This window comes from Diceros bicornis, chromosome 34 (genome assembly GCF_020826845.1).
Source record: "Diceros bicornis minor isolate mBicDic1 chromosome 34, mDicBic1.mat.cur, whole genome shotgun sequence".
Classification (NCBI taxonomy): domain Eukaryota; kingdom Metazoa; phylum Chordata; class Mammalia; order Perissodactyla; family Rhinocerotidae; genus Diceros; species Diceros bicornis.
This window is the reverse complement of record NC_080773.1, coordinates 19,181,665-19,209,222: the sequence shown is the minus strand read 5'-3', so window position 1 is coordinate 19,209,222 and position 27,558 is coordinate 19,181,665. Positions and strand designations below refer to the sequence as shown.

At 56.6% G+C, this 27,558-nt stretch overlaps 1 protein-coding gene across 3 annotated transcripts; it reads right to left on the bottom strand.

Moving 5' to 3' along the window:
* Positions 1-836: 836 nt before the first annotated feature.
* NECTIN2 (nectin cell adhesion molecule 2) lies at positions 837-27,353 on the bottom strand. Of its 3 annotated transcripts, XM_058529537.1 has the most exons (10): positions 27,060-27,352; positions 16,908-17,303; positions 14,423-14,719; positions 13,155-13,272; positions 12,587-12,735; positions 5,884-6,037; positions 2,785-2,848; positions 2,558-2,644; positions 1,663-1,919; positions 837-1,048 (listed from the first exon to the last, which is right to left on the bottom strand). In XM_058529537.1, exons 1-10 carry the CDS (start codon positions 27,145-27,147, stop codon positions 1,045-1,047), a joined length of 1,614 nt encoding a protein of 537 aa, XP_058385520.1. In that variant the 5' UTR covers positions 27,148-27,352; the 3' UTR covers positions 837-1,044. The 3 variants fall into 3 exon arrangements, with proteins under 3 accessions (XP_058385520.1, XP_058385519.1, XP_058385521.1); XM_058529536.1 differs by having other exon boundaries at positions 837-1,919; XM_058529538.1 differs by lacking the exons at positions 837-1,048; positions 1,663-1,919; positions 2,558-2,644; positions 2,785-2,848; positions 5,884-6,037 and adding an exon at positions 8,240-8,831 and having other exon boundaries at positions 27,060-27,353.
* Positions 27,354-27,558: the final 205 nt, after the last annotated feature.

Genomic DNA, 27,558 nt, shown 5'->3' with positions numbered 1-27,558 from the left:
TCGGTTATGTGAACCCTGCTTTTTGTTACCCACAATGCCCCTTACTTGTTTCACGAGACGGTTGCCGTAGACCCACCCCTTTCGTTACCCATCATGCCCTCTGCCCCCCCCGCCCCCCCCCCCCCCCCCCGTGTCACTGCGGCTTCCATCTTTGGCCCATTCATTCCTGTCCCATTACCCAGCATGCCTCTGCCCATGCATTTCAGCTTCGTTGCCTGTACCATCTTTAGCCCCTTTCTGCCTCTTCACGTCCATCATTCTTCTAGCCCTTCTTTAATTAACCATCATGTTTTGGGTCCATTACCCAATCACGCCTGCGGCCCCTATTTCTCCATTATTCATCCCTCTGCCTCTGGCTCATTCATTCAGACCTATTACCCATCATGCCCTGAGCTCCTATGACAACATTATTCATAATTTTGCCTTTGGCCTATTTTTCCTTGCCATTTATCTATTAAACCTGAGCACCTCGTACTTAATTACTATTAATTTCTCTCTTTGTTTCATTTCCGTCCATTACCCATTAGACTGCTGTTGCACTGATTCTTTTTCATAAACTCCTCCCCCTTCCTTCCATTACACATCATTATGTTTTCAGTTTACACACTTTTGCTCATTATCCCTTCACTTAATTGTTTTCTTCATATCTGTGGCCCCTTTGTTTTTGTTCGTAACCCATCTTGACTTCTAGTCTACTGACTCCCTCAAGCCCTGGGCCCCCTACTCATTACCCATCATGTCCCACCCCCATCCCCTTCACATCTCACAGAAAACACATGTTGAGACCTAGTCAAAGTATAAATTCATATTTTATAGGAAATGCACTATTAAAATGCACTATTACAAAACAATATCATATCCCCTACCCCCAACCCAGGTGACCCACTCTCCCCCTCAGGGAGATGTGTGGGTCCTATCCCACTGGGCAGGAATAAAAGGACTCAGTAGTGTTCAAAGTAACAGCAAATTCTTCTCTGAAGGCTGGGGCTGGCAAGGCACACTCTGTATAAGGCTCACTCCATCTAGCCCTGGGCTGGGATTTCATTACCTATAGATAGAAATTGGGGTAGTGGGGGCTCAGGAAAGGGTCTGGACCCTGAGACTCCTGCCTGCAGGAGGAAGGAGATGAGGAAGCTCTGCCTTGGGCTGGGGAATCCCCTCCCTCCCACCTTTGGGGAACAGACAGGGTAGGGAGGGGGCGAGTAGGGCTCTGCCGCCTGGAGGGCTCAGGTCTGAGCAGCAGGGTGCCCCCAATGCCCAGCCCAGCAGAGCTATTGGGAGTTTACTGTCTGAGGACAAATCAGAGGACTGGGGTCTTCTTTGGGATCTGAGGGGGAGTCTGGAGATGGTGGGACATGAGAGGTATGATCTAAGGTCGCAGTCTTAGGAGTCCTTGGGTCAGAGGTTGTGCAGAAACAGACCCCCCTACGCCCTCATGATATAAGGTTACCAGGTTTCCATTGTCTTGGCTGGTTTCTCTCAGTCAGAGATCATGGATTAGAGGTCATAGTGGAGCCACCAAGGTAGAAGTCACAGATAAGATGCATGTGTGTTAACTGACAGTGGCCTGGCCAGACGTCAGGGGGCACTAGATCCCTGGCAGAGGTCAAGGGATCAAAAAGTGAGAGGTGAGAGGCCAGGGCCACGGCAGCTCACACATACATGGCCCGGGACATGACAAAGCCTTTGCTCTGGTAGGAATCAGAGGGGCTAGAGTAGGACAGGGCATCATAGATGGGGTTGATCTTGTCCAGATAGTCTTCCTCCTCCTCCTCCTCATCCTCCAGGTCCAGGGAAACTCTCTCCACAGCAGGTGGCCCTGGAGGCACCGGGATGGGGGACCCCAGGCTCGTGGCCCCCATGAGCAGAGGCCCCGACCGCTCTTCCAAGGTGGGCAGCTCATGGTATCGAGGCATTTCCTGGGGGCAGGGAGGGAACAGGAGCCCAAGGTCACCTCCTGCGCATGACACAGAAGCCCCGTCTTCCCCTTGACCCCAAAATCCTGACCATCTCCCCATGCCAACCAGACCCGACCTCACCCTGTCACTCGGGTCGAGAATGCACTGGGACAATCGTATGGCTCGTCCCTAACTCAAAGCCCAGAGCATGGACCTCACCCTGTCAATCCTGGGTCTCTCCTTTGTCTTTTGATCTCTGACCCCAAGTCTTTCCCCATGAACCTTTGGCTTCAATCTTGACCTCAACTACTTAACCTTAAGCCCTAAACAGCCCCTTGAACCTTGACTCGTCTCAACCTCACTATCTGACCCCTGACCTCCAGTAGACGTGTCTTGTCCCACCTCTAGGCACAGTATCTGGCAAGTACAGATGTTCAGTCTTCATTGACCGAGTGACTTTAAACTCTAACCCCATGTCCTTGGTCTTTTCAACCATGGCCTCCCCCACTGAATCCTAAACACATCCCGATGCTCTAAGCTCAGAGACAGCCCTGACCTTGAGTTGTGACCTTTAATCCTTGACCTCTTGTGTCAGGAACTGACCCCTGGCCCTTAAACCCAGACCCCAAACCCACCCTTGTCCTCCCCAGAGCTCCTACCTGCTCCGTGCACGAGACACCAGCATCAAAGTAGGGGGTCTTGAGAGGGCTGTGCTCCGAGGCCCCCAAAGTGAAGAGCTGGGAGGGCTGCGGTGGGAGAAGGAGGGGCAGGTCAGGACCCCCCACAGCCAGCCTCTCCCTACCAGTCCCCCCTCCCAGCCCCGGCCTCTGTGGGGAAAGGTGCATGTGGAGGCGGGGGCAGCCTGGGCTCCAGAGGAAGTGCTCACCATCTCTGGCTCCTCCAGCTTCGCCTTTGGGGTGGGCGGCTTGTACGAGGGAGGCCCCTCCAGGCTGTGGGGTAGGAGGTAAGTCAGGTGGAGGCTCAGACCCGAGAAGCCCTCCCACCCCAGCACCACTGCACATGCCTCTGCCTGATCTCCCTTTCCACCGCCCCCACCCACCCCTTGCCCGGCTAACTCCTACTCATCCCGTGAATTTCTCTTCTTCCAGGAAGCTTCTCTGATTCTCCAGGAGGATCAGGAACTCCTGTTATATAGCTGTACTTCCCGCTCGGGACACTTCCTGGGTTTGTATTTGAAACTTTATTTCTGATATCATTCAATAACTGTACCCACTGTGAGCAATGTGAGGGAAAAAATAAGATCTGTATTGTCAGAGCATTTCCAGAACCCACTATAAGGAATTAAGTAAATATTTGTTAAAAAACTGAATGAATAGGGGCCGGCCCCGTGGCCTAGTAGTTTAGTTTGGTGCGCTCTGCTTCAGCAGCCCGGGTTCAATTCCTGGGCATGGACCTACACCACTCATCAGCCATGCTGTGGCAGTGACCCACATACAAAATAGAGGAAGATTGGCATAGATGTTAGCTCTGGGTGAATCTCCCTCAGGAAAAAAAAAAAAAAGCTGAATGAATAAATGTAGGAAATGCTTTCCTGTCCACCAAACTATATTAAATTCTCTCATTCTACATACCCACAGACCACAGTATCCTGGATACATAAAAATCATGGGTGCTTACTATGCCTCAATCCCCAGCTCAGAAGTCCCCTCCTCCAGGAAGTCCTCCCTGGCCTCCAGGCGGGGTCAGGTGCCCCCTCTGGCCTCTCACAGCTCCCTCAGCTTCCCAGCCCATCCCTGCCCATGCTGGACCATCAGTGTCTGAGGATGGCTGTGTCTCCCCCTGACTGTGAGCCTTAGGAGGGCAGGGCCAGGGCCATCTCAGGCACCACTGGGTCCCAGCACTGGGCTGGGCTTAGAAGAGAGGCTCAGTAGCAAGTTGCTGGTTTGCACTGACAAGATGATTAAGACAGTGGTTCACAAACTTGCTTGTGCATCAGAATAACTTAGGAAGCTTGTTATAAATGCAGACTCCGAGCCCTACCTGTATCTGCATTTTTAACAAGTGTTCCTACACGCACACACCCACACACACACGCACGCACGCACACACTGGGTAGTGTTATTTGAGAACCATTTTGCCCCCCCAAACGCTTACTTGCTGGATGAATGATTTCAGCTCTCTGAACCTGTTTCCTCCTCAATAAAATGAGTATCATTAGCTCCCTCTGAGGATTTATGTTCCCATGATATATTTGTGTGTGTGGACACATTTTATTTTTTTTATTTTTATTTTTTTTATTTTTTGTGAGGAAGATCAGCCCTGAGCTAACATCCGTGCTAATCCTCCTCATTTTGCTGAGGAAGACGGGCTCTGAGCTAACATCTATTGCCAATCCTCCTCCTTTTTTCCCCCAAAGCCTCAGTAGATAGTTGTATGTCATAGTTGCACATCCTTTTAGTTGCTGTATGTGGGACGCGGCCTCAGCATGGCTGGAGAAGCGGTGCGTCGGTGCGCGCCCAGGATCCGAACCTGGGCCGCCAGTAGTGGAGCGCGCGCACTTAACCGCTAAGCCATGGGGCCGGCCCTCTGAATACTACTTGAATCAATGAATGGATGGGGGGCTTCATCAGGGTCACACATGTAAAATGTATCTCACCAAGCCTGGCCCATAACAAGTGCTCCACACTTGTTAGAGAAGGGGGGCTAGTTTCCCCTAATATCCAGTCCCCTCTTTTCTCATAGTAATAGAAATTTCAGCTGGGCACAGGGCCGCTCCGAGAAAAACTACATTTCCCAGCTTCCTCTGCAGCCAGGGCAGCCACATGATTAAGTTCTGGCCAATGGGAAGTGACAGGAAGTGATGGGTTCCCCTACAGGGCAGCCCACTGCCCTCTATTTCCATTTCCCTTTCCCACTGGCAGGAATGGGGGTGTTGAGGCCAGGATGGCCATGTCTGGTTGTCATGTACATAGACAATGACAGAAGATGGGGGAGCCATCTTGGAATGTGAGTGAAGGCCACACTGGAGGGTGATGAAAATAATAATAAGACGTTTTCACATATTGAGGTATATGGGGAAGCCATTCTGGTTTAACCTTGATTTGGCCTAAAACTTGTTTTTCCCAGAGCAGCCTGACTCATGGCCCGCCAAACATGCATTGTACATCTGCTTCAAACATTTTGCCAAAGCAAAGAATGCACTCTTAAAGACAGGGGTGAATGTCTCCCTTCCTCTGACGCCAATACCAGTACTTCTCTGAAGATAAGCTTTTCTTCCCAGAGAACCAAGGCCAAACTGACCAGCTGCGTATATGCTAAATGGCAACAAAACATCTCCTTGTGACTTTGGGGGAAAAAATTGTCTTCCTGTCATGCTTGATGTATGTTCTTTTTTTTTTTTTTAATTTGGAGTTTACTTTATTGTTTACTTTTTTTTTTTTTTGGCTGAGGAAGATTGGCCCTGAGCTAACATCTGTGCCTGTCTTCCTCTATATTGTATGTGGGACGCTGCCACAGCAGGGCTGACGAGTGGTGTAGGTCCACACCTGGGTTCTGAACCTGGGCCGCCGAAGCGGAGTGTGCGGAACTTAACCTCTATGCCACGGGGCCGGCCTCTTGATGCGTGTTCTCTGCTCTGAAATGGTATGTAACCATGCTGTAAACCACACTTCTCCAGAGCGCTTTCTTCCCCAGTGGAGACTGCACTTCTGGGCTAGTCCTCAGCATTGGCTCAATAAATATGACTTTCTTCTCTGTGGTTGGTTATTGGTTATTCGCGTCAACAAAGGAAAGAGGGGCAACAAGATAGCGGGAGCCTGGGCTCCCCTGACCTCATAGAGCAGAGCTGTCATAGCCACCCTTTACCGGAGACAGAAGCAACTCTCCTCTCCACCCCATTTAAGTCAGTTATCTGGGGTCTCTCTATTTCACGCAGCCATTACAGATGATTTTCTCCCACCCTCGCCCCCACCCGTGCTCCCAGTCTGGGGCCCCTCCCCATCCCTTCTCAGGGCCCGTCACTCACTCGTCCTCCTCCTCTGCCCCCTGCAGCCCCTGCTCCTTCCTCTGCTGCCGGCAGATGATGATGCCCGTGGCGGCCACAGCGATAGCAATGATGGCAGCGATGATGCCCCCAATGATGCCGCCCGTGGCCCCTGCGCCTGCTGTGTTGGGGCTCTCTGCAAGAAGAAGGACAGCATAAGGGGGTCTCCAGGAAGCCACCGCTCCTCATCCCCAGCACCCCCCCCACCAAGTCACCACCCACCTGCCTACCTTGTCTCCCCAGGGTAGGGAACATTCTTCCATTTGACTAACCCTCACTGAGCATTTGTTATGGGTACAGTGGCGAACGAAACGTACAAAGCCCCCACCCCCAGCGAACTTACGTTCTGGTTGGGCAGGGAGACCAACAGGACAGAAACAAGTATAATGGCTAATGTGCCAGGCGGCAGTTAAGTGACATAGGATACAAATATAATAGTAGGCAAGGTGATAAGAGAGTGACAGAGCAGGGGCCTTCAGGGTAGTCAGAGACAGCCTTGCTGCGCAGTGACATTTGAACAAGGACGAGCCATGAGAATGAGAGCGTTCCAGGCAGCGGGGACAGCCAGTGCAAAGGCCCTGAGGAGGAGGCCCCCTGCTGTTAAGGAACAGCAAGGAGACCATGCAGCCAGAGCAGAGTGATGAGGCGGTGGTGGGGGCAATGAGGGAAGCGAGGTGATGGGGGAGCAGAGCTAACAGTCAGAGAACTGGGGGGATTCTGGGTTTGGGATCAGAACCCCTCCTTCATGACAGGGGAGTCATCCTGGGCAGAGGATCGTAGCCCCTTCACGCTAACAGGAAAGGGGGTTGAGAGGACTCCCGGCCCCCTGGGCCTCTCCCGTGTAGCCCCTTCTCCTGTCATCTTCTGGCGCAATTACCTACTTGTCAATTTCCACACTAGACTGTGAGCCCCGAGGGGCAGGGTCTGGCACACAGTTGGCGTTTGCTAGACGTGTGCGGAGGGGCCCAGCACGGGCTCTCAAGGACCTACTGTATGCCAGATCGACAAAATTCCCACCCCTGCCTGCTGGCACTACCCTCCCAGGAGGGGTAGGACAGACAGTAAACAACCAGAGGAAATTACAGGGGTGCAGAAGCCCCAGCCACAGGCTTCACCCTTCCATCAACCCCGCCACACACAGGGGGATACAAAGCTGCCCAGATGGATGTCTGCGTCCCTGGACTATCTGATTTCCGCAAGTTCCTATTCCAAGGCCTGGCATCTTCTGGAAGGCTTCAGAGTGTGGGGGAATAGCAGAATTGCCGCTCGGTGCACACGCACTCATCCTAAAATTACTGTTAATCCGTCGTTGTTATTGACCGCACGCCTGGGAGGTCGCTGCTGTGTTCGGTGAAAGAGCCTGTGGAAGTCCATACTGGTGGAGGAAATGAACTCACCAAGCCCCTCCTGGCTGCGCAGCCCCACACTGAGGGTTTGGGCTCAGCCTTACTGGGACCCACGACAGCCTCAGGAGCAGAGACCAAGGCCACCCGTGTTTTACAGAGGTGGCCCTGGGGCTCGGGCGAGAGAGGTGGCTGGGTGTTAACCCTGGCCCTCCTACTCCCCCACCTCAGTCCCTGGCCTGGGTTTGGGAGATTTTCCAGTTGGGGGGAGTGGGAGGGATAGGGAGCCCGAGCCCCTCCCTCTGAATCACTGAAATTCCCCCGGGGCCCAGCCTGGGGACAAAGGAAGAGGAAGGAGGCTGGGAAAGGCCACTGCGCGGTGGCATTGACAGGTGGGACTTTCCTGCTTCCTCAGTACCTCGGCCTGCTCTGTACCCTCGGGGACCTCGAGAATGCAGGGGGCAGCCCTCCCTCCCAAGATCCTCAACAACCTCGGGAGGTCAGGTCTGAGCTGCCCCCAGAGGACCAGATCCCAGTATCCCCACCAAGGGCCCAGGGGTCCAGGATCCCAGTCCGCTCTCGCGGGAACTCAGGCCTCCCACCAGGCTGGCCACTCCGCGGGGAAGGCAGCCTCTGTCCGGGAACCCGAGGCCCGGCACTGCAGCCTCTAAGTCCAGTTCCCGGTCCCACTGGCCTCGGGGGCCTCCAGCATCCAGTGTGGCCTTCACAGACCCGAGTGGTCCAAGCCCCCAGCCTCCTCACGTCTAGCTCCCACCAGGCTCCCCTCCCCGGGGCCCAGTTCAGTTCCTCCCACCCCTGGGACCCAGAAGTCCCTGTCCCACCCCCACGGAGGGGGTCTGATGTATTACAAGACACCCCCGACGTTTTCCTCCAAGGTGTTTATTAACTCCTGAGTGTCATGGGGCCGGGGCAGGCCGGAGCCACAAACAAGTCTCTAGCGGGGTCCTCTGCGGGTCCCCACTACCGAGCTCCCCGGGGCCCCCCTTCCCCATGCAGCCCTGGAGACAAGTCCAGTGTGTGATATTCCGCCTCCCTCCACACCCCAGGAAAGTGGGAGGTAGCCTTTGAACTCCAGTGTCGTGCAGACAAACGAGTCCCACCAGTCTGCAGCCCTCGGCTGGTGCGGCCGGCTCTGTCTCTGTCTGTCTGTCTGTCTCGGGGGTCACACGTAGACCGCCCGCCGTGAGATGAGGGAGCCGTCCAGCTGGGACTCCATGTCGTCCTCGAGTGTAGGGGATGGAGGCAACATGAGGCCTTTCTCTGCCTTCTCCTCCTTCTCATCCTCGTCCTCCTCGTCCTCCTCGTCCTTGCCATCCGGCCCCGGGGGACCGGGCGCTGTCGGCGTCCGGTAGACGGGGCCCCCGTTCCCAAACGCCTGGGTTTTCGCCTCGTAGGATGCTCCTCTGGCGCCGTCTCCTCCTCCTCCAGGGCTCTTCCTCCTCCTCCTCATCCTCAGCAGGATGAAAGTCAAGGACCCCCCAGCCAGAAGCAGCAGCACCAGCAGTGTCCCCCCCACGGCCCCCCACACCACTGGACCCACGTCTCGGGTCGAGGCCCGGGGGGTGTCTGAGGAGAGAGAGGAGGGGTGAGAGAGAGAGAGAGGGAGACGAGGTCAAGAGGAGATATCTGGGGGGCGGGGAGGACACAGGACAGGGAGGGGGGCAGTGACGGGATTTAGGGAACTGACTCTGAGTGGGCAGAAGAACAGAGGAGGGAAGCAGGAACCCATTCACTCTTCGCTACAGGCTGGGCGCTTGGTATACTGGAGTGGGGGGTGCCAACCAGTGGCCCCCAGATACGTTTCCTTCTACCTGCATGGCATTTTTCAAAAATTAAAACTTGCTAGCCAACATTTCAAAAACCAGGCGATTTCACTGAAAATTCCCGATTTCTTTTAGAGAAAAAAAGAATCTGATCTGGCAACATGAAACTCTCATCTATCTCCTCCACCTGGTCACGGGCTGTGGCTGAGTAAAGGCTGGTGACTCGAAAGGGAACAGAGTTCCACACATGGCCACCCAGTCACTTGCCAGGACCCCGCATGCGTCTGAGTTTGCAACCTGTGCAGGACATGCTGTGGGGTCCCCTGAGGTCAGGGTCACGGGATCTTGGGGTGGAACCAGCCAGAGAGAGGCAGAGCTGGATTTGAGTGGGAGGCTGATTCCAAAGCTCTTTGCACCTGGGAGAAGGGGGACTGAGAAGGGCAAGGGTCCTCCTGAGAAGAGAATTCCTCCCTGGGGAGTGGCTGGGAGCACGTGGCCCAGGCAATGTCCCCAGTGTGGAAAATGGGGCTCATGAAGCCTACTTTCCTGACTTCCTCTAGTGCCCCCTGCCGTGGCTGAGCACCTGGGAGAGGAGGGGTCTGGAGGAGAAGCAGGGGGAGGTGGAGAAGGAAGCCAGGGAGCGCTAAGGAGGGAGCAAATAAGAGAATGAGGGAGGGCGCATCTGGGCCCCACACCAGGGACAGACACTGATACCACAGAACCTGGAACCCTGTCACACACGCCCTTCCCCCACCCTGCACGCAGGACCTGGCGGGGGCAGACGGCGGGATCCATCTACCCCTGACCCCTCCTCCCCACACCTCTGCACACAGCAGGGGCTGGGACCCAGGCTGCTGAAGACGTCATTTCTGGGTGTTTCTTTTAAGAGTGGCATTTTCAAACAGGGAGCCAGGACCCCGTGGGCTGTCAAATCAGATAAGTGACTCGCCAGCGTCAGTGAAAATAAAAAAATGTAGACTAGAAAAAGCGCATCTCAAGTATGAAGGGTAATTACTATTTCGTGAAACTTTTTTGGGGGGAATATATGTCTCTACCCACACACTGGGTGGAGGCGGGAAACAGACCTCTTGTGGAGAGTGCTCATCAATAGCGTCTGGCAGTGGTTTGAGCACGTGTTGGAGCATCTGTCTGTTTCTGGAGGTGCTATTTTAGAGCCGGTGGGTGAGTGTTCAGGAGTCTGCAGGTTGAAAGTTCTCTGAAGTCTCCTGGATGCGGTGTCTAGCCTGTGGTGAGGCCCGTGCACCTATTTGTGCCAGAGCAAATCCCAAACCGCGTGTCTGTGAAGCATGCCCGGATCTGTGCTCGAGTGGGAATCCGCGTGTCTGTGAGGCGTCTCTGAGCCCCTCTGAGGGAGACTACCAAGAACTGTGAGTCTTCTCCCTGGGCAAGGCTGTCTGTCGCCACACTCACTGCGGTGACTGGATTTCTAGGGTGCCCAGTGCATCCCCATTTCTGTTGGTGCCCGTCTGCGGGCACACGTCTTTGCGATGATGTTTTTGACTGTGTGTGGGTCTGTGGCCGCCTTTGGGAGAGTCGAGGAGGAGGAGGGTCCTTCCAGAGTGCCGGGCCTTGCTCTAGGGGTGTGATTCTTGATGGGGCTCTGAGTGTGTTTCACTAGGGGAATATTGCCAAAGGGCTCAACTCTGAAGCTGCTATGTTCTCTTTGGGGCTGTTTCTGGCAACAGACATCCCCGTGGTGTCTGTGTGTTTTGGGGGGTGCCCGTGTTTTTGTGGTTGTGTATTCTTCCAACCGCCCTTAAGCGTGGCTGCGTCTGTGTTCTGCAGGCTACACCCCGTGCAGGTGTTATTGACTGAGCGCGGGTGGGGAGCCAGTTTCTCCGGTGTGTTTCTGGGCCGGAGGTTCTGGGGTGTATTTCCAGTTGGGCGTCTTGCTGGATGGGTGGAGCTGACCCTCCCATGGGTGTGCCTTTGAGGGCACGGCTTGTGTCCTTCTTCTCCACCACTGTATCCCCAACATCAAGGAAACTGCCCGGCAAAGAGGAAACCTCAACAAATATTTCTCAGATGACAACCTTTTGAAAGAGAATCTCCGTAACGGGGTTTCTGGAGAGTTCCTGAGGGTGTGCACCTCTGAGAACGTCTCTGAGTTTCTTTCTTGGCCTCTGTGTGAGGGACAATGTTTCTGCGTGTACAACTGTTGCTGTTCGAGATTCTTCTTGCTTCCAGCATGTCTATGAGAGTGTCTCCCTCCAGGTGTGTGTATTTGTGTGTATCTGAGTGTGTTGGCTGTGCCGAGGGCGGGCCAACCCTCTCTCTGGATTTGCTGTTTGCGACAGCGTTTCTGAGTAGGTGTGTCACATCTCCCTGGAGAGTGAATTCCTTAACGGGCGTCTGTGTTCATTTGGGTGTCTCCCCAGGTGTGTGTGTGTGTGTAAGATCGTGTCTTAGTAAAGGGGACTCTGTCTGTCCGTCTCTGGCCGCGGCTCTGCGCGTGTCTGTCGTCACACCTACGTCTGTGCGTCTGTGTTTGGTCGTGTTTCTGAGGGGGCTCTCCTCCCTCCCACAGAGGCCGCTATTCCTGGTGTTATGTGTTGCGTAGACGTGCTGTGTGGACAGTCACGCTGGGAGGCTGTCTCCAAGAACGGTGCCTCACGGGCTCTGGCCAGGTGTCATCCGGCTTTGTTCAGTGTGTCTTGGCTGGTGCCCTCTCTCTAGGGGCATGTGCCCTGGTGACAATGGGTTTGAGTGTGGGGTTATGTCTCGGGTGAGCGCCTGTTTCGATTCCAATGCATCCCGAAGCACAGTGTGTCTCTGTAGCTGTGGCTTCTGCGGGCTGTGGCTCTGACGTGAAGGGGACTCTGTTCCCAGCCCTGGGGTCCGTGTGTCTGTGTCTCAGGCATGTGGCCCTGGACCAGTCCCTGCCTCCCCGCAGGCTTGTGCGTCTACAGCTGTGACTTCGACCCCCTTTCCATCAGCTTGTGCACAGGCCTGGTTTGGCTTCATTCCTTTCCTCTCCAGCTACGTGTCTTGCGGCCTGTGTGTGTTTCTGAGTTCACATCAGGAGACAGAGAACTTTCGACCCGCAGACCCAGCAGCTGCCATTCCCAAATACCATCTCCGGAAACACAAACGTTCCAACACACACTAAGTCTGGTTTCCAGATCGTCCTGAACAGCACTCGCTGTAAGAAATCGATGTTTCTGAGTGTTTCCGTCTAGCTGCCCAACACGTGTCTCTCTGACTGTCAGTTGTGGGATTCTGTGGGTATGTCTCGTGACTGCTGATGTCCCTGGTCTCTTCCTGAAGAACCTTCCCAGGCCTCTACTTTTAGGAAGCCCCCAGCACAGGCCTCAACTTCCTAACTCCTCTGCCCATGCCCACCCTGTCACCTCAATCCAGACCCCACCTGGGGCAAGACAGAAAAGCCACATGGCCCTCCTGTCCCATCAGCGAGGCAGGTCTGAAGCCCTCCCCCCGCCGGCGGCACAGCCTCTCCAACGCAGCCCCGGAGCCCAGAAGGGGGGACACCTGGGGACCAGAGCCGGTCATCACGTGCCGCCCCCAAGGCCCGCTCACCTCGAACGAGGACCACCTGCTCGGCGTGGCCTGTGCCTACGGCGTTGGTGACTGTGCAGATGAAGGTGGTGTTGACAAGCCTGTCCACTGAGTGGATGATCAGCTGGTGGCCCCGTTCTATGGCTGAGGCTGGCAAGATGCCAGAAGTTCTGGAGGGCAGGGGGCTCATGTGAGGGGGACAGCACGGTCCACAGGGGAGCACAGGCCTGATCCCTCATGACACAGCCCTCAGGAGCCAAGCTCCAGGGACCTAAAACTTACTGCTTGAGATCCCAAAATGCTAGCTCCCTCCTTCTGGAGGACTCGCGGGTTTGGGCCCCTGGCAATCCTCTCTCGTGACACAGGAGTCCAGGCCCCAGCCGCCTCCTCCCTCAGACCCAGGGGTCCAGGTCCCAGTCCCTCCTCCCTCAGACCCAGGATTCTGGGCCTCCAGCCCCTCCTCCCTCAGACCCAGGGGTCCAGGCCCCAGTCCCTTCTCCCTCAGACCCGGGGTTCTGGGCCTCCAGCCCCTCCTCCCTCCGACCCAGGGTCCATCCCCTGGCCCTCCTCCCACAGACCCGGGACTCACGTGCTCCAGCCATAGCCTGTGGGCTCCGGGTTGCTGCGGACGTCACAGTTCAGGGTGGCCTCACTACGGCCAAGGTACCAGTTGTCATCATAGCCGGAGATGGAGACCTCGGGGGGGTCTGCAGGAAATGGGGGCACTGGCTCAGAGATGGGGAGAATCCCAGAGGAGGTGACAACTAAGCAGACAGATGGGAATCCTAAAGAAATGGAGTGGGTTGGCAGGAGGTGGACCCACAGAAACTATCTGGTGCAAATCAGTCCAGGCTTTGTCTACTGAGGCCAGTGTAGACACCATCCAGGGCCGCCACTGTGGGTCCATCTGAGGAAGTCACTGTCCAGTGCAGACAGTGCCTGCGGGAGACCTTAGGTAACGCGTGTGACTCCTGACGTTCCCAGAGTGGATGCGGGAGTCAGTGTAGTGGAAGGCCCTGTCTGCGGAGCCGGCGGAGAAGATGCCGAGCTGGGGTGTGGGGTACGTCTGGACAGTGACCGGAAGGGCTGGTAAAGCTCCCATCAGGCAGGGTCTGTGGGAAGAGTGCCTGGGGAGCCTCTATGGGTAATATCGGGGGGTGTCAGTGTAGGCAGTTTTGAAGAGCAAGCATAGAACATACTGGAAGGGTCAATATTGACAAGGGGCCAATGTGAGTCATATTAGGGGGCAGGAGTTGGTGTAGAGACCCCAGGAGAGTCAGTATAGCCAGTGCCTAGGGAAGCCAATTTAGGCAGTGTGAATGGGAGTGTGTATAGACAAAGCTGGGTTGGGCAGTGTAGACCCAAAGCAGTTGATATATAGACAGAGAGGGAGCAATGTCAACTCGCAACCGTGGGAGCCAGAAAAGATATGGCAGGGGCAATTATGTGCTGGTAAACCCACTCTCTGAAAGGGGGGGAAAAACACCAGCCCTGATTTGCAGAGTTTGTCAATTTCCTTGTAAACACTCCACCGGTGGTTGATTTCAGGCTATCAACATGACTGGTTGATTTCAGGCTATCAACATGACTTCACTCGGGCAGACTAGGGGAGAAACCTGTAAAACGGGCCCCTGCAGACCCATTCTGGCTTACACCACTGATGGCGGCAGCAAGGAGAGAGCCCAGGGAAGCCAGTGTAGACCGTGAGGGGGCAGTGTGTAGACAGATCGTGCCCAGGGGAGCCAATGTACACAAGGGGCAGGAAGGCAGTGCAGAATTTGCCCGAGGGAATTAATGTAGATGATGCTCAGGGAGAGTGTAGACAGTACTAGGGGTGTGGTCACTCCTGACACTCACAGCGCACAGAGAGGATCACAGGCAGCAGGACGGGCTCCTCGAAGCTCTCGTGCTCCACTTTGCAGGTGACCTTGACACCGTCGGCTTGACCCAAGGGCACCAAGGTGAAGCGGCTGGTGACGGTGACTGTGCCGGGCACAGACCCTGCCACCTGGCTCTCTCTGGCCTCCCCATCCAGGGGCGAAAGCCAGGAGATGCGGGCGGGTGGCCTGCCCCCTGTGGAGACACAGCGGGCCACGGGCACAGGCTCCAGGCTGAGCGAGACCTCCTGTGTCTCAGCGTGGTTCTGGGGCTGGGCTGGGGAGAGGAACAAAGCGGGCGCGTCAGTCTTCACCGGCAGTCAGTCAACAAACACCTGGGCAGGCGAGCTGAGCAGTTAAGCCCCAACTGCCCAGGGTTCAAATCCCAGCTTTGCCTCTTAGCAGCTGCATGGCTTGGGCAAGTCATTTCCCAACTCTGTACCTCAGTTTCCTCTTTTGTAAAGTGGGGATAATAAAAGTACCCACCCCATAGGACTGTGTGTGCATTAAATAAATTATACGTAAAGCCCTCTGGACAGAGCCCGGCGCTCACTGTGCTGAGTTAGCCATTATATTATATTGTCTGTTCTGCTCTGCTGGAAAAGCAGAGACAGTGTCCGAAAGCCTGGAAGAGGCTGAGATTTAAAAAGAAAAGCCAGAGCAGCCCAATGTGGTTCAAAGGTCCAGCTGGAAAGACCTCCTCTTCTTTTCCTGTAATCCCCATTAGATTGTGGTGCCGGAAGTGAAATAAAGCAATGGAGATTCCCAAAGCTGGTAATATTTTGCCCTTTTACCCACCCTCCTGGAAAACATGGAAAAATATTAGGAGGGAAAAGCAACCCTCCACGAGGAAGCCATACCAACCCAGTTACTGATGTGGGCCCACAACCAGATGACCCCTGTGTTCTGACTCACGTCTCTAGTCGCCTTCTGGACCTCTCCATCTGGGTGTCTCCTGAGCTTCTCAAGGTGGAATAGCCCTCCTGTCTTTTCCTCTCCTTTCCCACTTCTCCCCAGACTGCCACAGCACCGCCGATGGGCCTCCCCACATCCTCCTTGTCCTCTGGCCACTCCGGGCACCCCACCCCACGCCCCCCTCAGTCCCTGCTCCTGCCCACTGCTGGGTCTCGGTGACCTTTCGCCTGGACTGCTCTGGCTTCCCTTCTCCTTGGCTTGCCCCTCCTCCTCCTCCAGATCCCGCCCTCACTTCCTCAAGGGAACTTCCCTGACTTCCGACTCTCCCCTGTTGGTGGCCCTCACATCGCCTGCTCCCTCCAAGAAAGCAGAGGCTCAGCTGTTCTGCCCTGCGCTCCTGCTCCCGAAGGTGCCTCCACATATCTCTTGCACAGAACACACGATTGCACAAGAGAGACCTTTGCGAGGGGTGGTGGGGAGAGGAGCTGAGCTCTGAGTTACGAAAACAGCTACGGTTTCAGGCTCCTTAGAAAGGGAAGCGTTGACCCAGGGACGGTACAGCATAGATGCCTCAGACTCTCTGGGGCTGGGAGGGGGGAAAATAAAGTGTCCAGAGTGACGTGGCTTCTGGGAAGCTGCCGGGGGAAGGTGGGATTCCAGGGGAATGCCAGGAGTCAGCAAGAAATAGCATCTTTCAAAAAAATGCCTTCCCTAAATCTTCCCCATCTCACTCAGTGGCTGTCCACGATCCGTGCCCTACACCACCTCCTTCCCCTTGCCCCTTCCTATTTTCCCCATCTTCGCCCATCTCCAGCCACAATGACTTCCTTGCTCTTCCTCAGATATTCCAGGTGCACCCTGCCTCAGGGCCTTTGCACTTACCATTCCCTCTGCCTGGCACTCTCTTCCCTTAGATCCTTGCAGGGCTCCCTCACCTCCTTCTAGTCTTTGTTCAAATATCACCAGACCTCCTTAGCTGAAGTGTAACCTGCCCCCCTCCAACTTCCCCAGCACTATCACCACCTGACTGCCTCTCACTTTGCTTATTTATGGTATTTACTCTCTGGCGCCCGCTTATTGGAGTATAAACTCCAGGAGGACAGGGAGTTCTGTCTTACTGCTTTCTCCCTAGAGCCTGGAACAGTGCCTGGAATAGGAGTCAAAGGGCACGTATGTGTGGTGACAGACGGTAATTAGTCTTTGGGTGGTGAGCACGGTACAATCTATACAGAAATCGACATATAATGACGTACACCTGAAATGTATATAACGTTATAAACCAACGTGACCCTTATTTAAAAACAAGAACAGTGCCTGGCACACCGTGGTGCTTAAAATCTATCCGTTGAATGCCTTGCTGCTGGCTGTATCCCCAGCTTGCAGAGCAGCGTCTGACAGAGCAGGTGTTTAAGGAATATTTGCCAACTGACTGAAGACCACGGAGAAAGTGGATCTACAGCTGTACAGAGAAACAGACCCGCAGGGGGCTCCCCGACACGGGCCCCTCCCCACCAGCGGGGGGCGCCGTCCCCCACCCCCGCCCTGCTCACCTATGGCTCTGAGCCAGGTCACGCCCCGGCCGGTGCCCTGGGGGAAGGTGGCAAACTCGCACGTGTAGTTGCCCTCATCCTCCACGGTCAGCCCCCCGAGGGCCAGCGTGGCGTCCTGCAGCTCCGTCTTCGTGCCCTGCCCGGTCCCCGCGCTCTGCCTGGCGGTGACGAAGGACAGCCGCTCCTTGCCAGGCTTGGGGCTGGGGAAGCTGGGCCCATACGAAGGGTGGAAAACGGCCACGTTCAAGGTGCTCCCGGTCGCGTCCACGCGCATCCACGTCACCTGGGAGACCTGGACCTCAGGCGCAGGGGGCAGCAGGTGGCACGGCAGCTCCACGGTGTCCCCCAGGCGGCCCCGCACCTCGGGCAGCACGCGCACCTGCACCTCCTGGGCTCCTGGGGGAGAGGAAAGAGGGAGGTCGGAGGGGGGACCCAGACGCCGCCAGGAGGGGCGGGGCATCACTGAGGGGGCCCCGCGGGGACATGCAGGCCCCGAACGCAGGGCAGGAGGCTTCCCGAGGTCCCGATTCCGAAAAGGCATTGAGGAAAACTAGGGTCCTCCGAGTGCGGACTCGATTACATATTACGGAATTACTGCGAATATTCCTAGGTGTGATGAGTAAATCGTGGTTACGGAGTATTCCTTTTTCTTAGAAGATACAGGATTGACGGGCCAGCCTGGCCACGCAGCGGTTAAGTGCGCGCGCTCTGCTGCAGCGGCCCGGGGTTCGCAGGTTCGGATCCCGGGCGCGCACAGAGGCACCGCTTGTCATGCCATGCTGTGGCGGCGTCCCATATAAAGTAGAGGAAGACGGGCACGGATGTTAGCCCAGGGCCAATCTTCCCCAGCAAAAAGAGGAGGACTGGCCACAGATGTCAGCTCAGGGCTAATCTTCCTCACACACACACACACACACAAATAAGTCTATCACAAAATAAATTTCAAAAAATTAAAAGTGTGAGGATAGCCTTCATCTTTTTCCACAGTAATATACTTTCTCTCGCCTTTCGATAAAACCTACACCTCTCTTAGGCTTTCTTTTTTTTGGCAGCTTTACTGAGATATAATTCCCATTTACCCGTTTAAAGTTTACAATTAGGGGCCGGCCTGGTGGCGCAAGCGGTTATGTGCGCGTGCTCCGCTGCGGCGGCCCAGGGTTCGCTGGTTCGGATCTCCGCGTGCACCAACGCACCGCTTGACAAGCCATGCTGTGGCGGCGTCCCATATAAAGTGGAGGAAGATGGGCACGGATGTTAGCCCAGGGCCAGTCTTCCTCAGCAAAAAAAAAAGGAGGATTGGCAGATGTTAGCACACGGCTGGTCTTCCTCACACACACACACAAAAAGTGTACAATTGAACGGCTTTTCGTAGATTGACAAGAGTTGTGCATCCATGGCTATATTCAATTTTAGGGCATTTTTATAAGCCCCCAAAGAAATCTCTGTATCTATTAGCATCACTCCCCAGTCCCCTTCCTCCTAGCCCCTGGCGACCTCTCATCTACTTCCTGTCTCTACAGATTTACCTATTCTGGACATTTCGTATAAATAGAATCATGAGCTCTGTGGCCTTTTGTGTCTGGCTTCTTTCACTTAGAATAATGTCCTCAAGGTCTATCCATGTGGTAGCCTGCATCAGTATTTCATTCCTTTTATGGCCGAATAATATTCCACTGCATGGATATACCACATCTTGTTTATCTACTCATCAGCTGAGGGACATTTGGGTTGTTTCCACTTTTGGGTGATTTATGAATAAAGCTGCCATGAATATTTACATACAAGTTTTGTGTAAATGTAGGTTTTCATTTCTCGGCTTATCTTTTGTTTTCTCACTTTTCATTAAAACCGGAATAAAGAAGAATGTTTCTCTGCCATGCAAGGCAGTACAGCCTGGCGACTGAGGGCACAGACTGCCTGGGTCTGAATCCCGGCTCTGCCGGTTGTTGGCTGTGCGACCTTGGGCGAGTCATTTAACCTCTCTGTGCCTTAGTTTCCTCAGCTGTAAAATGAGGGTAATGATCGTGCCCACCTCCTGGGGGTTGTTATAAGGATTAGAGACTATTTGTAGAGCACTCAGCACAGGAAACACGGGATCAGTGCTGGTTAAATAAACACAGCCTGTTAAGTATAATTCTAAGTGGTCCTTGACACTTAGCCTCCAGCAAGGCCAAGGGCACATGCCCCGTCTCCAGGGGCAACCACGGCCCAGCTGAGTCTGACGGAGATGGGGATGGGGAGTGTGTGCAGCCTCTGGCCTCACACAGGGACCATGAACAGGTGACCCTAAGGAGAGGGGCCCCAGCAGAAGGCAGCCCCTCGGGCGGGGCCCATCCCAGGCACTTTCGGAAGGAAGCCATCAGTGAGGTGACATCACTGTGTGACACATGCATCATCTCATGGAATCCCAGCAGACGTCTCCCAACTCAAACCCAAGGGTGCCACCCTGGGGGACAGGACTTTCCTCTGGAGGGACAGAGAGTGACAAGTGTGGGACCTTGAAGCTGATCGCTGGGCCTCCCGCCGGCTCTGTCCCTTTCCAAGTGGGAGGCCTTGTTTCCAGCCCAAGTTTCTCTCTCTGTAAAGCAGGGATGTTGAAGCAGCCCTGCAGGGTCCCTGGTGACAATTCCACGAGTCAATTTCCTCCTGTAAACTCTTCACAGGGCCCGGTGAGTCAGGCGGGGCCAGTCAGCCACCCGCTGCTGGCCGAATCCGGCTCTCAATCGTATTTACTTTTGGCCTACACAGCATTGTTTCAAAAGTGACCCAGCGGCACAGAAGGGTCTGGAGATTAAAGGGCAAACTCAGACAAAAATCAGGATATGGAGCTCCCAGGGGCAACAGCTGGGTGGGCCCAGGAAGGGCCACCCCCTTCCCTTAAGGCGCTTCCTCATGTGCCAGGACCCTCCACCCACCTGGCCCCCAAAGGCACTGAGTGTGGGACAAGGGTCCCCAAAGGCTCTGCCTCTTTCTAGCTGGTTGAGGAGGGAAGGGCCCTCAGTCGGGAAGAACCATCCAGGCCCAAGGGAGCTGGAGAGAAAGCAGGATGGGGCCAAGGAGTGAGGTGTTCTCCTTGAGGCAAGTGGGAGCCATTGAGGGTTCTTCAACTGGAGAAGGACGTGGCTGAAGCCAAGGAGACTTGAGGGGAAGGTAGAGCCGGATGGAAATGGATTATCAGACACAAGGCCCGACAGTGTGTCAATAAGAAGACCCAAAGGTTGAGACTGAGCCTGGGTGTGGGGCGGAGGTTGACTCCATGAGCGGGTTTAGAAGTTGAAGGGATTTAGTGGGTGGGAGAGAGGGCGGAACCGGGGATAATCCGCCCAACAGCCTTTCTTTCCTATCCTACCCAAATCCACAGCAACCAATATTGACTCAGGTCCTGGGGGCTGGAGGGTCGGCCCCCTGAGGACACAGATCTGTCTGTCTTCTTCCTTGCTGTCTCCCCAGAGCTACACCAGGGCCTGGCACAGAGGAGGCGCTCAATAAACACTGTCGAATGAGCATCAGGCTCTGTGCTGGGTGCAGGTGCTTTATGAGTTCCAGGGACAGGACCAGTCAGATGACTGTCCTCGGGGAGTTGACATTCCAGCAGGGGAGACAATATTGCACAAACCGTCATCACCAAGGACGCCATAAAGACTGAAGGGGGTGGGAAGACCCTGGAGCAGGGGCCTGACCCACTGAGGGAGGAGAGGAGGGCTTCCTGGAGAAGGAGACTGGCTTCCTTTACGGGAAGCCGAGCTCAGGCCCACAGAGCCCCACAGCTCTCTCTGGATCTCTGGGCCCTCCTGGGACTCAGACTTCCTGTCCCCAGGGGCGGTCCTTGTGATGGCAAGACGCTCCATCTCTCTTCCGAGGGAGGCTGCCCATCCGCCTCTAGGGTGGTGTCTCAGCAATGTCGGCTTCAGGGGATTAATTTTTATTTATTTATTTTTCCCCCAAAGCCCCAGTAGATAGTTGTATGTCATATTTGCACATCCTTCTAGTTGCTGTATGTGGGACGTGGCCTCAGCATGGCCGGAGAAGCCGTGCCTCGGTGCGCCCCCGGGATCCGAACCCGGGCTGCCAGCAGCGGAGCACGAGCACTTAACTGCTAAGCCACGGGGCCGGCCCAACTTCAGGGGATTAAAAACACCCACTTTTAGCTTCTCGTGGGGCAAACTCCTCAAGTGGTCCTTCCACCCCGAGGACTCGGCCCCCGGTGGCCGCGCACCTCTCCCCTCGCTGACCAGCCGGCCCTCGTCGTCTCGCCCTGCACAGCACCCGTCCCATCTTACACACCAGACATTTCTCAGCCCCCTGGCGCTCCACCAGGACAGAGATTCTGTCTTGTTTTAATCACAGCTGGACCCTCCGCACCTGCAACAGAGCCCGGCTCGTGGCAGACGCTCACTATTGGCTGAAATGAACAAGATCCTACAACCCCACACCTACCATCCCCATTCTCAGTTTCTGATTCTGAATGAACGCGTAGGATGGTTCAGCCCCTGAGGGGCTAACGGTCCATTTTTTGGCATTTCCACTCCAGTAAAGGTGCAGGATCGAAGCTTTGGAGTCATCCCCGACTCCCGTCTTTCTCTCTCACCCCACATGCAATCCACCAGGAAGTCCTGTCCCCTCCACCTTCAAAATATATCTACAGTTGGACCCTGTCTGACCGCTCCAGCGCCCCCATCCTGGTCTAATCCGCTGGCACCTCCCCCGGGTCCCCCCCTACCCCCCCCGGTGGAAGATTGCAGTTGCCCCTCACAGTCTGTTTCCACACGCGGCCAAAGGGGTCCTGTGAGAAGCTACAGCAGACGGTGCCGCTCCTCTGTGCTCAGAGCCCTCCCATGGCTCTCCTCCTCCACTTGAGAGTGGCCCACAAAGTCCTGCAGGGCCTGCGCCTGTCCTCTTTCTGACCTCATCTCCCATCCTCTCCCCTTGGCTCACCCTGCTCCAGCCACGCTGGCCTTCGCACTGTTCCTCAAACATGCCAGGCAAGTCTCACCTCAGGGCCTTTGCACGTGCTGTTCCCTCCTTCTGGAATGCTTTTCCCTTACACGTCCCCATGGCTCCCTCCCTCACTCCCTTCAGGTCTTTGCTCAGCCAGGCATTCATTCCCTGATCACTCCAATGACAATAACAAACTCTCCCTTGACCCTGCTTTGTCATCCTCATCGCCCCTGATGTATCACCCCCAGGAGAACATCAGTGTGGGGGGCAGGGATCTTCGTCTGTCTTGTTCCCTGCCGGATCCCCAGAGCCTAGAACAGTGCCTGGCACACTGTAGGAGCCCCATAAATGTGCTGAATGAATGAACGAGATGAAGATGGGGACTCAACAGTGCACTAGCTCACACAGGCTGAAGCTGAATTAGAGTTTGGGCTTTTTCCTGAGGGTACTGGGGAACCACGAAGAGTTATACACAGAGGGAGGAACAGGCTTAGGTTTGTCTTTTAGAAAAAGCCCTCAGAATGGAGTGGGGCAGGGACCCAGGGGAAGAAGAGACACCTGGACCAGATGGTGCTGTGAGGATGGAGGGAAAACCGGACTGGAAACACATTCAGAAGCCGGAATGGCTGGGACCCGGAGGCTGACAGGCTGACGGGAGATGAGGGGGATGGGGTGTGGGCCGACGCCCAGATGTTTGCATTTCAGGTGGAGGTCGGGGAAATGAAGCCAGGAGGAAGGCCGGCCTGGAGTGAGCACTCTAGTGTCCAGCCCGCTGCTGGGCGGGTGCCTGTGCCCTGACCTTGTCCCGGGCCTGGCCGGCTCCACGGCGGGGGAGTGTGGCCACGGGAACACGGGCCTCCCTCAGCTTCCCTCCACAAGCCAGACTGGCGACAGCTTCATGCCGTGTCAGCCGGGTCCCTAGACACGCTTCCTTTCTCTGTGGGCCGGGCCTGCAGGCTTCCTGTGGTGGCAGAGTGGGGCTGCCCGGGGCATTGCATGAGCCCCGGGGAAAACTTTGGGAGACAGAGATACTGGGCCTGACACCCTGAGATCTGGGGAAAGGAAGATCAAGGCACAGTGACTTATGGACCGCTGGACGAGGACGGGGCTGGGGGTCCTGCGTTCCTCCCCAGCTGGCTCCTCAAGTTTGGCTCACCCCCTGGACCTAAAAAACACCGAGACCCGAGGTCTCCCCATGGGGTAGGGCAGGACTTGAGCAGGCCCTTGAAGGCCCGTGTGCTTGGAGCCCTGGCCCCAGCTGCTGTCTCAGCCACCTAGTTAATTAATTAATTGCATTAATCACAGTGCCCGCCCCCACATCAGACATCCGGGAGCCGGTTTGGGGGGTGAGCAGAAGCAGCCTCGGCCAGGATGCGGGGCTGTGCCTACATTTCTGCACCTGCCCCCCTGCTTCCCCCAGTCCGCCTCCCTGATGGTGGTCATCACCCAGCGCCCAGCAGGGCTGAGATTTCTCTGCCTCTCCTCAGGGGCTCAGCCGCCCTGAAGGCCTCCCCTGGGGGGGTCTGACATTTCTGGGGGCGAATCTCTAGGGCTGTTCTCAGCCTCTAGCCAGAGCCCCTCACACACAGCTCCGCCCAGCCCAGAGTTGACACCTGAACGCTGCTGTCTCTGAGACTGGCCTCCCCTTTCACGGCCTGTCTCTTTGATCTCTGTGTCTCTCTCTGCATCTGGCTCTTAGTGTCTCAAGGCTACACCTCCAACTCCCGGGGTCTCTGGTCTCTGTCTCGTGTCTCTCAGAGTCTCTGTCTCTCTGTCCTGTGTCTCTCAGGAGCCCCTGGTCTCTGCTCTCTGTGTCTCTCATGTTTTCTTTCTCTCTTTCTCTAACATCTTTATTGAGATATAATTCCCACACCATACGATTCACCCACTTAAAGTGTCTAGTTCAATGGCTTTTCATATATTCATAGATTTGTGTATCCATCACCACAATCCATTTCACAATGTTTCACCAGCCCAAGAAGATACCCCGCATGCTCAGCCGGTCTCTTTCTCTTTCTTGTGTATCTCTGACATCTGAGGTCCCTGTCCTTCTGGGTGGGGGTCTCCCGGTCTCTGGAATCTGGCTCCTGGCATCCATTCCTGGGGTCTCTAATCTCTCGAGGTTTCTGGTCTCCATCTCTCAGGGTCTCTGTTTCTCTCTGTCTCTGCCCCTGGGATCTCCCTGGCTCCTGGGTCTCCCCATCCCTGCCTGTCTCAGCCATCTCTGACACACTTTCTCTCTGCCTGGGCCAACTCACTGGGTGCCCTCTTCTCCTCCCCCTCCTGCTCCATTTCTCAGCATGGCTGGGACATTAAAAATGTAACAGCGTCCCAGGCGGTGGGCGGGGGAGCCGGCTGGCATGCCCAACTCCCTGTTCCCCCTATAGCCACCCTCCCTGTGGACCCCCACACACGGCTGGCCTTGAGGCTCGCCTGTGCCCTGACCTCCCCGGGGTCACAGCATCTCCGTCACTCACGGCTGGGGTCTTTTGGGCTCCCTGCCTGTCACCAAACCCCCAAGCCTCTCTCCCTAGGCTGTGCCCGCCATTATCCTGGTGTCTCTCTCTGGCTCCCTGCCCCCACCTTTCTCTGTCCCATCCCAGGTCTTTCTGTCCCCTCCCTGGAGCTCCACTTCATTCCTCCCCACCTCTTGGTTCATTCCTGTACGTGTCTCCAACCCCACCCCTAAATCTGTTTCTGAGGTCCTTGCTCTATTGGCTTCTGTCCCCATTCCTATATCCCATCCTCTCCCTGTATCCCTCTCCCCCTCCTCCCCCCAGTATGGGAGCAGACCCACCCTCACTTCTCCTCTGCCCATTTCTCCTTCCCTAATGAGAAGAGACAGCAGGCCTGCAGTCCCCTGTCCTCCCATCCCCCTCCACGTGGGGCTGCCTGGCTGACGTGGATGAGCAGCGAAAGCTGGGGAGGACTGAGGGGCGGGCCGGCCCAGCGGGAGGCCCGGGCGGTGCACCCTCATTCTGCGGAGGCCTAGCAGGGGGAAGGCAGAGCAGCCAGAGACGGGTAAACAGAGATGGATGGAAAGGAGAGAGGGAGATGGGGAGAAGGGAGGAGAGAAAGAGCTCAGAGAGAGAGATGAGAGAGCCAGAGGAGCAGAGAGAGCGAGAGGGTGAGAGAAAGTGAGGGAGGGAAGGAAGGAGGGAGAGACTGAGACAGAGAGGGAGGGAGGGAGGCAGGGAAGGAGCAGGGAGGGCGAAACAGCAGAGAGCAAAGACACTAGGAAGGAGAGTCAGGAAGGGGAGGGCCCCCTCCCTAGGTGCTAAGAGCTTTCACAGGGGATCAATGGGACCTCCAAATCCTCCCAATGGCCCTGCAGGGACGGGATTGTTATCTCAGTCTTACAAAGGGGGAAATGGAGGCTCAGAAATGGAGCCCACCCGGTGGAGCAGGGCCAAGAAAGGCTCTGAAGTCTGCAGTCTGGCTTCCGGAGCAGCTGTAAACCCTGGGAAAGTTGCTTGCCCTTTTTAAACCTCTGTTTCCTCATCTGCAAAATGGGAACAGGAACAGGACCTGTGTCCCGGGCCTGTCTAGAGCCTTCCATGACCTCATGCCCCCAGTCCACGCCTGGCTCAATGTCAGGGGATTCTGAGCATTCCCCCAGAGGGGGCAGGTTCTGACCTCATCTCCCTATCTCGGACCCAGAAGGGAAAGGCAGGGGATGGAAGAGGCAGCATCCAGCCCTGGGCAAGGTGGGAGATAACTCAGAGACATGCTGGGAACAATGAGGTCATAGGATGACTAGGGTTTCCCCAAGATCCCCCTGCGCCTCCTGGGCAAACCCTTGGGAAACCCCAGTATCCTAGGTTTCCAGCTGGGAATAAACAGCCGGGTCACCTGCAAGAGGCGGGGCCAGGGCCTCCTTCACCTGTTCCTCCCAGCCCCTCCCTCCCCTGGGGGCTGCGCCCCACCTCTACGGGGGTTGGGGGAACAGGAGGGGGTAGGGGGCAGGGCAGAGGGAGGGGCGGGGGATTAGGGCGGCGTCTCCTCGCGGCCACCTCCCGCGGCGGATCCGAGGACAAAGGCGAAACCGGAGGAAAGATAAGGTCCCGAAACCTGGAGTCCGGAACCGGGAGCAGGAGAGCGCCCGCCCCGCCCGGGACCGGCTCGACGAAAGTGAAATCGGGAAAACTTCCCCAGGGACGTCCCCACCGACAGCTCGCAAGTGAAGGGAGCAGTCCCAGCCTTCGGGACTCGGCCTCCGGTCTACCTGGGACACAGCCCCCCACGAGCCTGCAGCTTCCAGACTGCGCCTCCGGCCCTAAGAATATATCTAGAAGCCAAGAGACAGGGTCGCTGCCCACCTTTATATCTGGAGACATTCCAACGCCCACAATTAAATCTGAAGCCCACGAGATAGGGCCTCTGGTCCCCCGACTCCAGTCCTACCTGGGACCCAGCAGACAGAGGTCCCCGCTCACCTTTAAATCTGGAACCCACAAGTTTGAGCCCTTCCTGCCCCCAATTCTACCAGGACCCCAGCAGACATAGGCCCTAGCCTTCATTCGACCTGGTACCCAGGAGACAGAGCCCCCAGCCCCTTGTTTCCTGGGGCCTAGGAGTCGGAGCCTTCAGCTCCCTGAGCCCCGGGGTGGGAGCCCTCAGGCCCTGTCCCAGGTCGCCCGAACTCTCATCCTGGGCCCTCCAAGGGACCCAAAGTCCGAGCTCCCCGCCCCTCCTCTCGAGGACGTCGACCTCTGGCCCGCTGCCCTCCACCCTCCTCGCGCCTCAGACGCCCAACCCTGGGAGAAGGGAGAATGGGGGGTGGTCTCGCCTCCTCCCCCGACCCTCCCGCTGCGGGTGGGGAGACATTCCCCACATTCCTGAGGGGGTGAGCGCAGACGGAAACCCAGATCCAAGTGACCGAGCGGCGCGGGGTGGGGAGGGGGCGCGAGGCCTCGGATTTAACCCTTTCGGCGTCAGTCTGAGTAAGGGGGAGGGGGGTAACAGAGAAGTCCGGCGTGGGATGGGGAGTTGGGATTGAGAAGGGTGGGGGGAGACGGATGCAGAGAGGAAAGGGTGGGAGCCTCAGAGAGAATGGGGTGTACGGGGGTCGGAGTCTGTGGCGCCAGCCAGGAGGGGGACGCGAGAGGGGGCTCGGCGATCCGCGGGGGAGGAGGGGGAGGTGCTCGGGCTCCCCCTCTCGGAGTGGGGAAGGGGCTGGTCCCGCGCGCGGGCGGGGGCGCCGGGGTCTCTCACCGGTTTCCCGGAGCAGCAGCAGCAGCAGCGGCAGCAGCGGCAGCGTCGGCGGCGATCTGGACGGCGGGAGGGCTGCGGCCCGGGCCATGGGGGGCCCGGGGAGGGGCTGGGCCCGGGCGGGGGCCCGCGGGCCACTCTGCGGGCGCCGATCGGTTGGGCGGGCAAGCAGGTGCCTGAGCCGCTCGGCTCCGGGCCGGTTCCGCCGCGCTCCGCTCTCCCGGCTCGGCTCTGGGGCCCGGCTCTCTCGGCTCCGCGCCTTCGGGACCCGGCTGCTTTCTGGCCGTTCGGACTTGCTGACGTCACAGCCACCCTCCCGCCCCCGACCTGTCCAGCCGAGCCGGGCTCAGGCCCCGCCCCCCCGGATTCCACGCCGGTTCCGCCCCAGGATTCTACACCGCCCCTCCCAGAATTCTACCCTCCCACCCCCAGCATTCTGCACCCGCCCCCTCCCAGGAGTCTACACCTGCCGCTCCCCAGTATTCCATGTACGCCCCGCCCC

Bases quoted from the DNA above. Each gene is read 5' to 3' on its own strand.
- NECTIN2 (XM_058529536.1), bottom strand. From the start codon at position 27,147: ATGGCCCGGGCCGCAGCCCTCCCGCCGTCCAGATCGCCGCCGACGCTG. The intron at 2,645-2,784 runs GTGAGCACTTCC...CTCCCACCGCAG, and splicing joins AGCTGGAGGAGCCAGAGATG to CCCTCCCAGCTCTTCACTTT. The intron at 1,920-2,557 runs GTAGGAGCTCTG...CCCTGCCCCCAG, and splicing joins GTGTCTCGTGCACGGAGCAG to GAAATGCCTCGATACCATGA.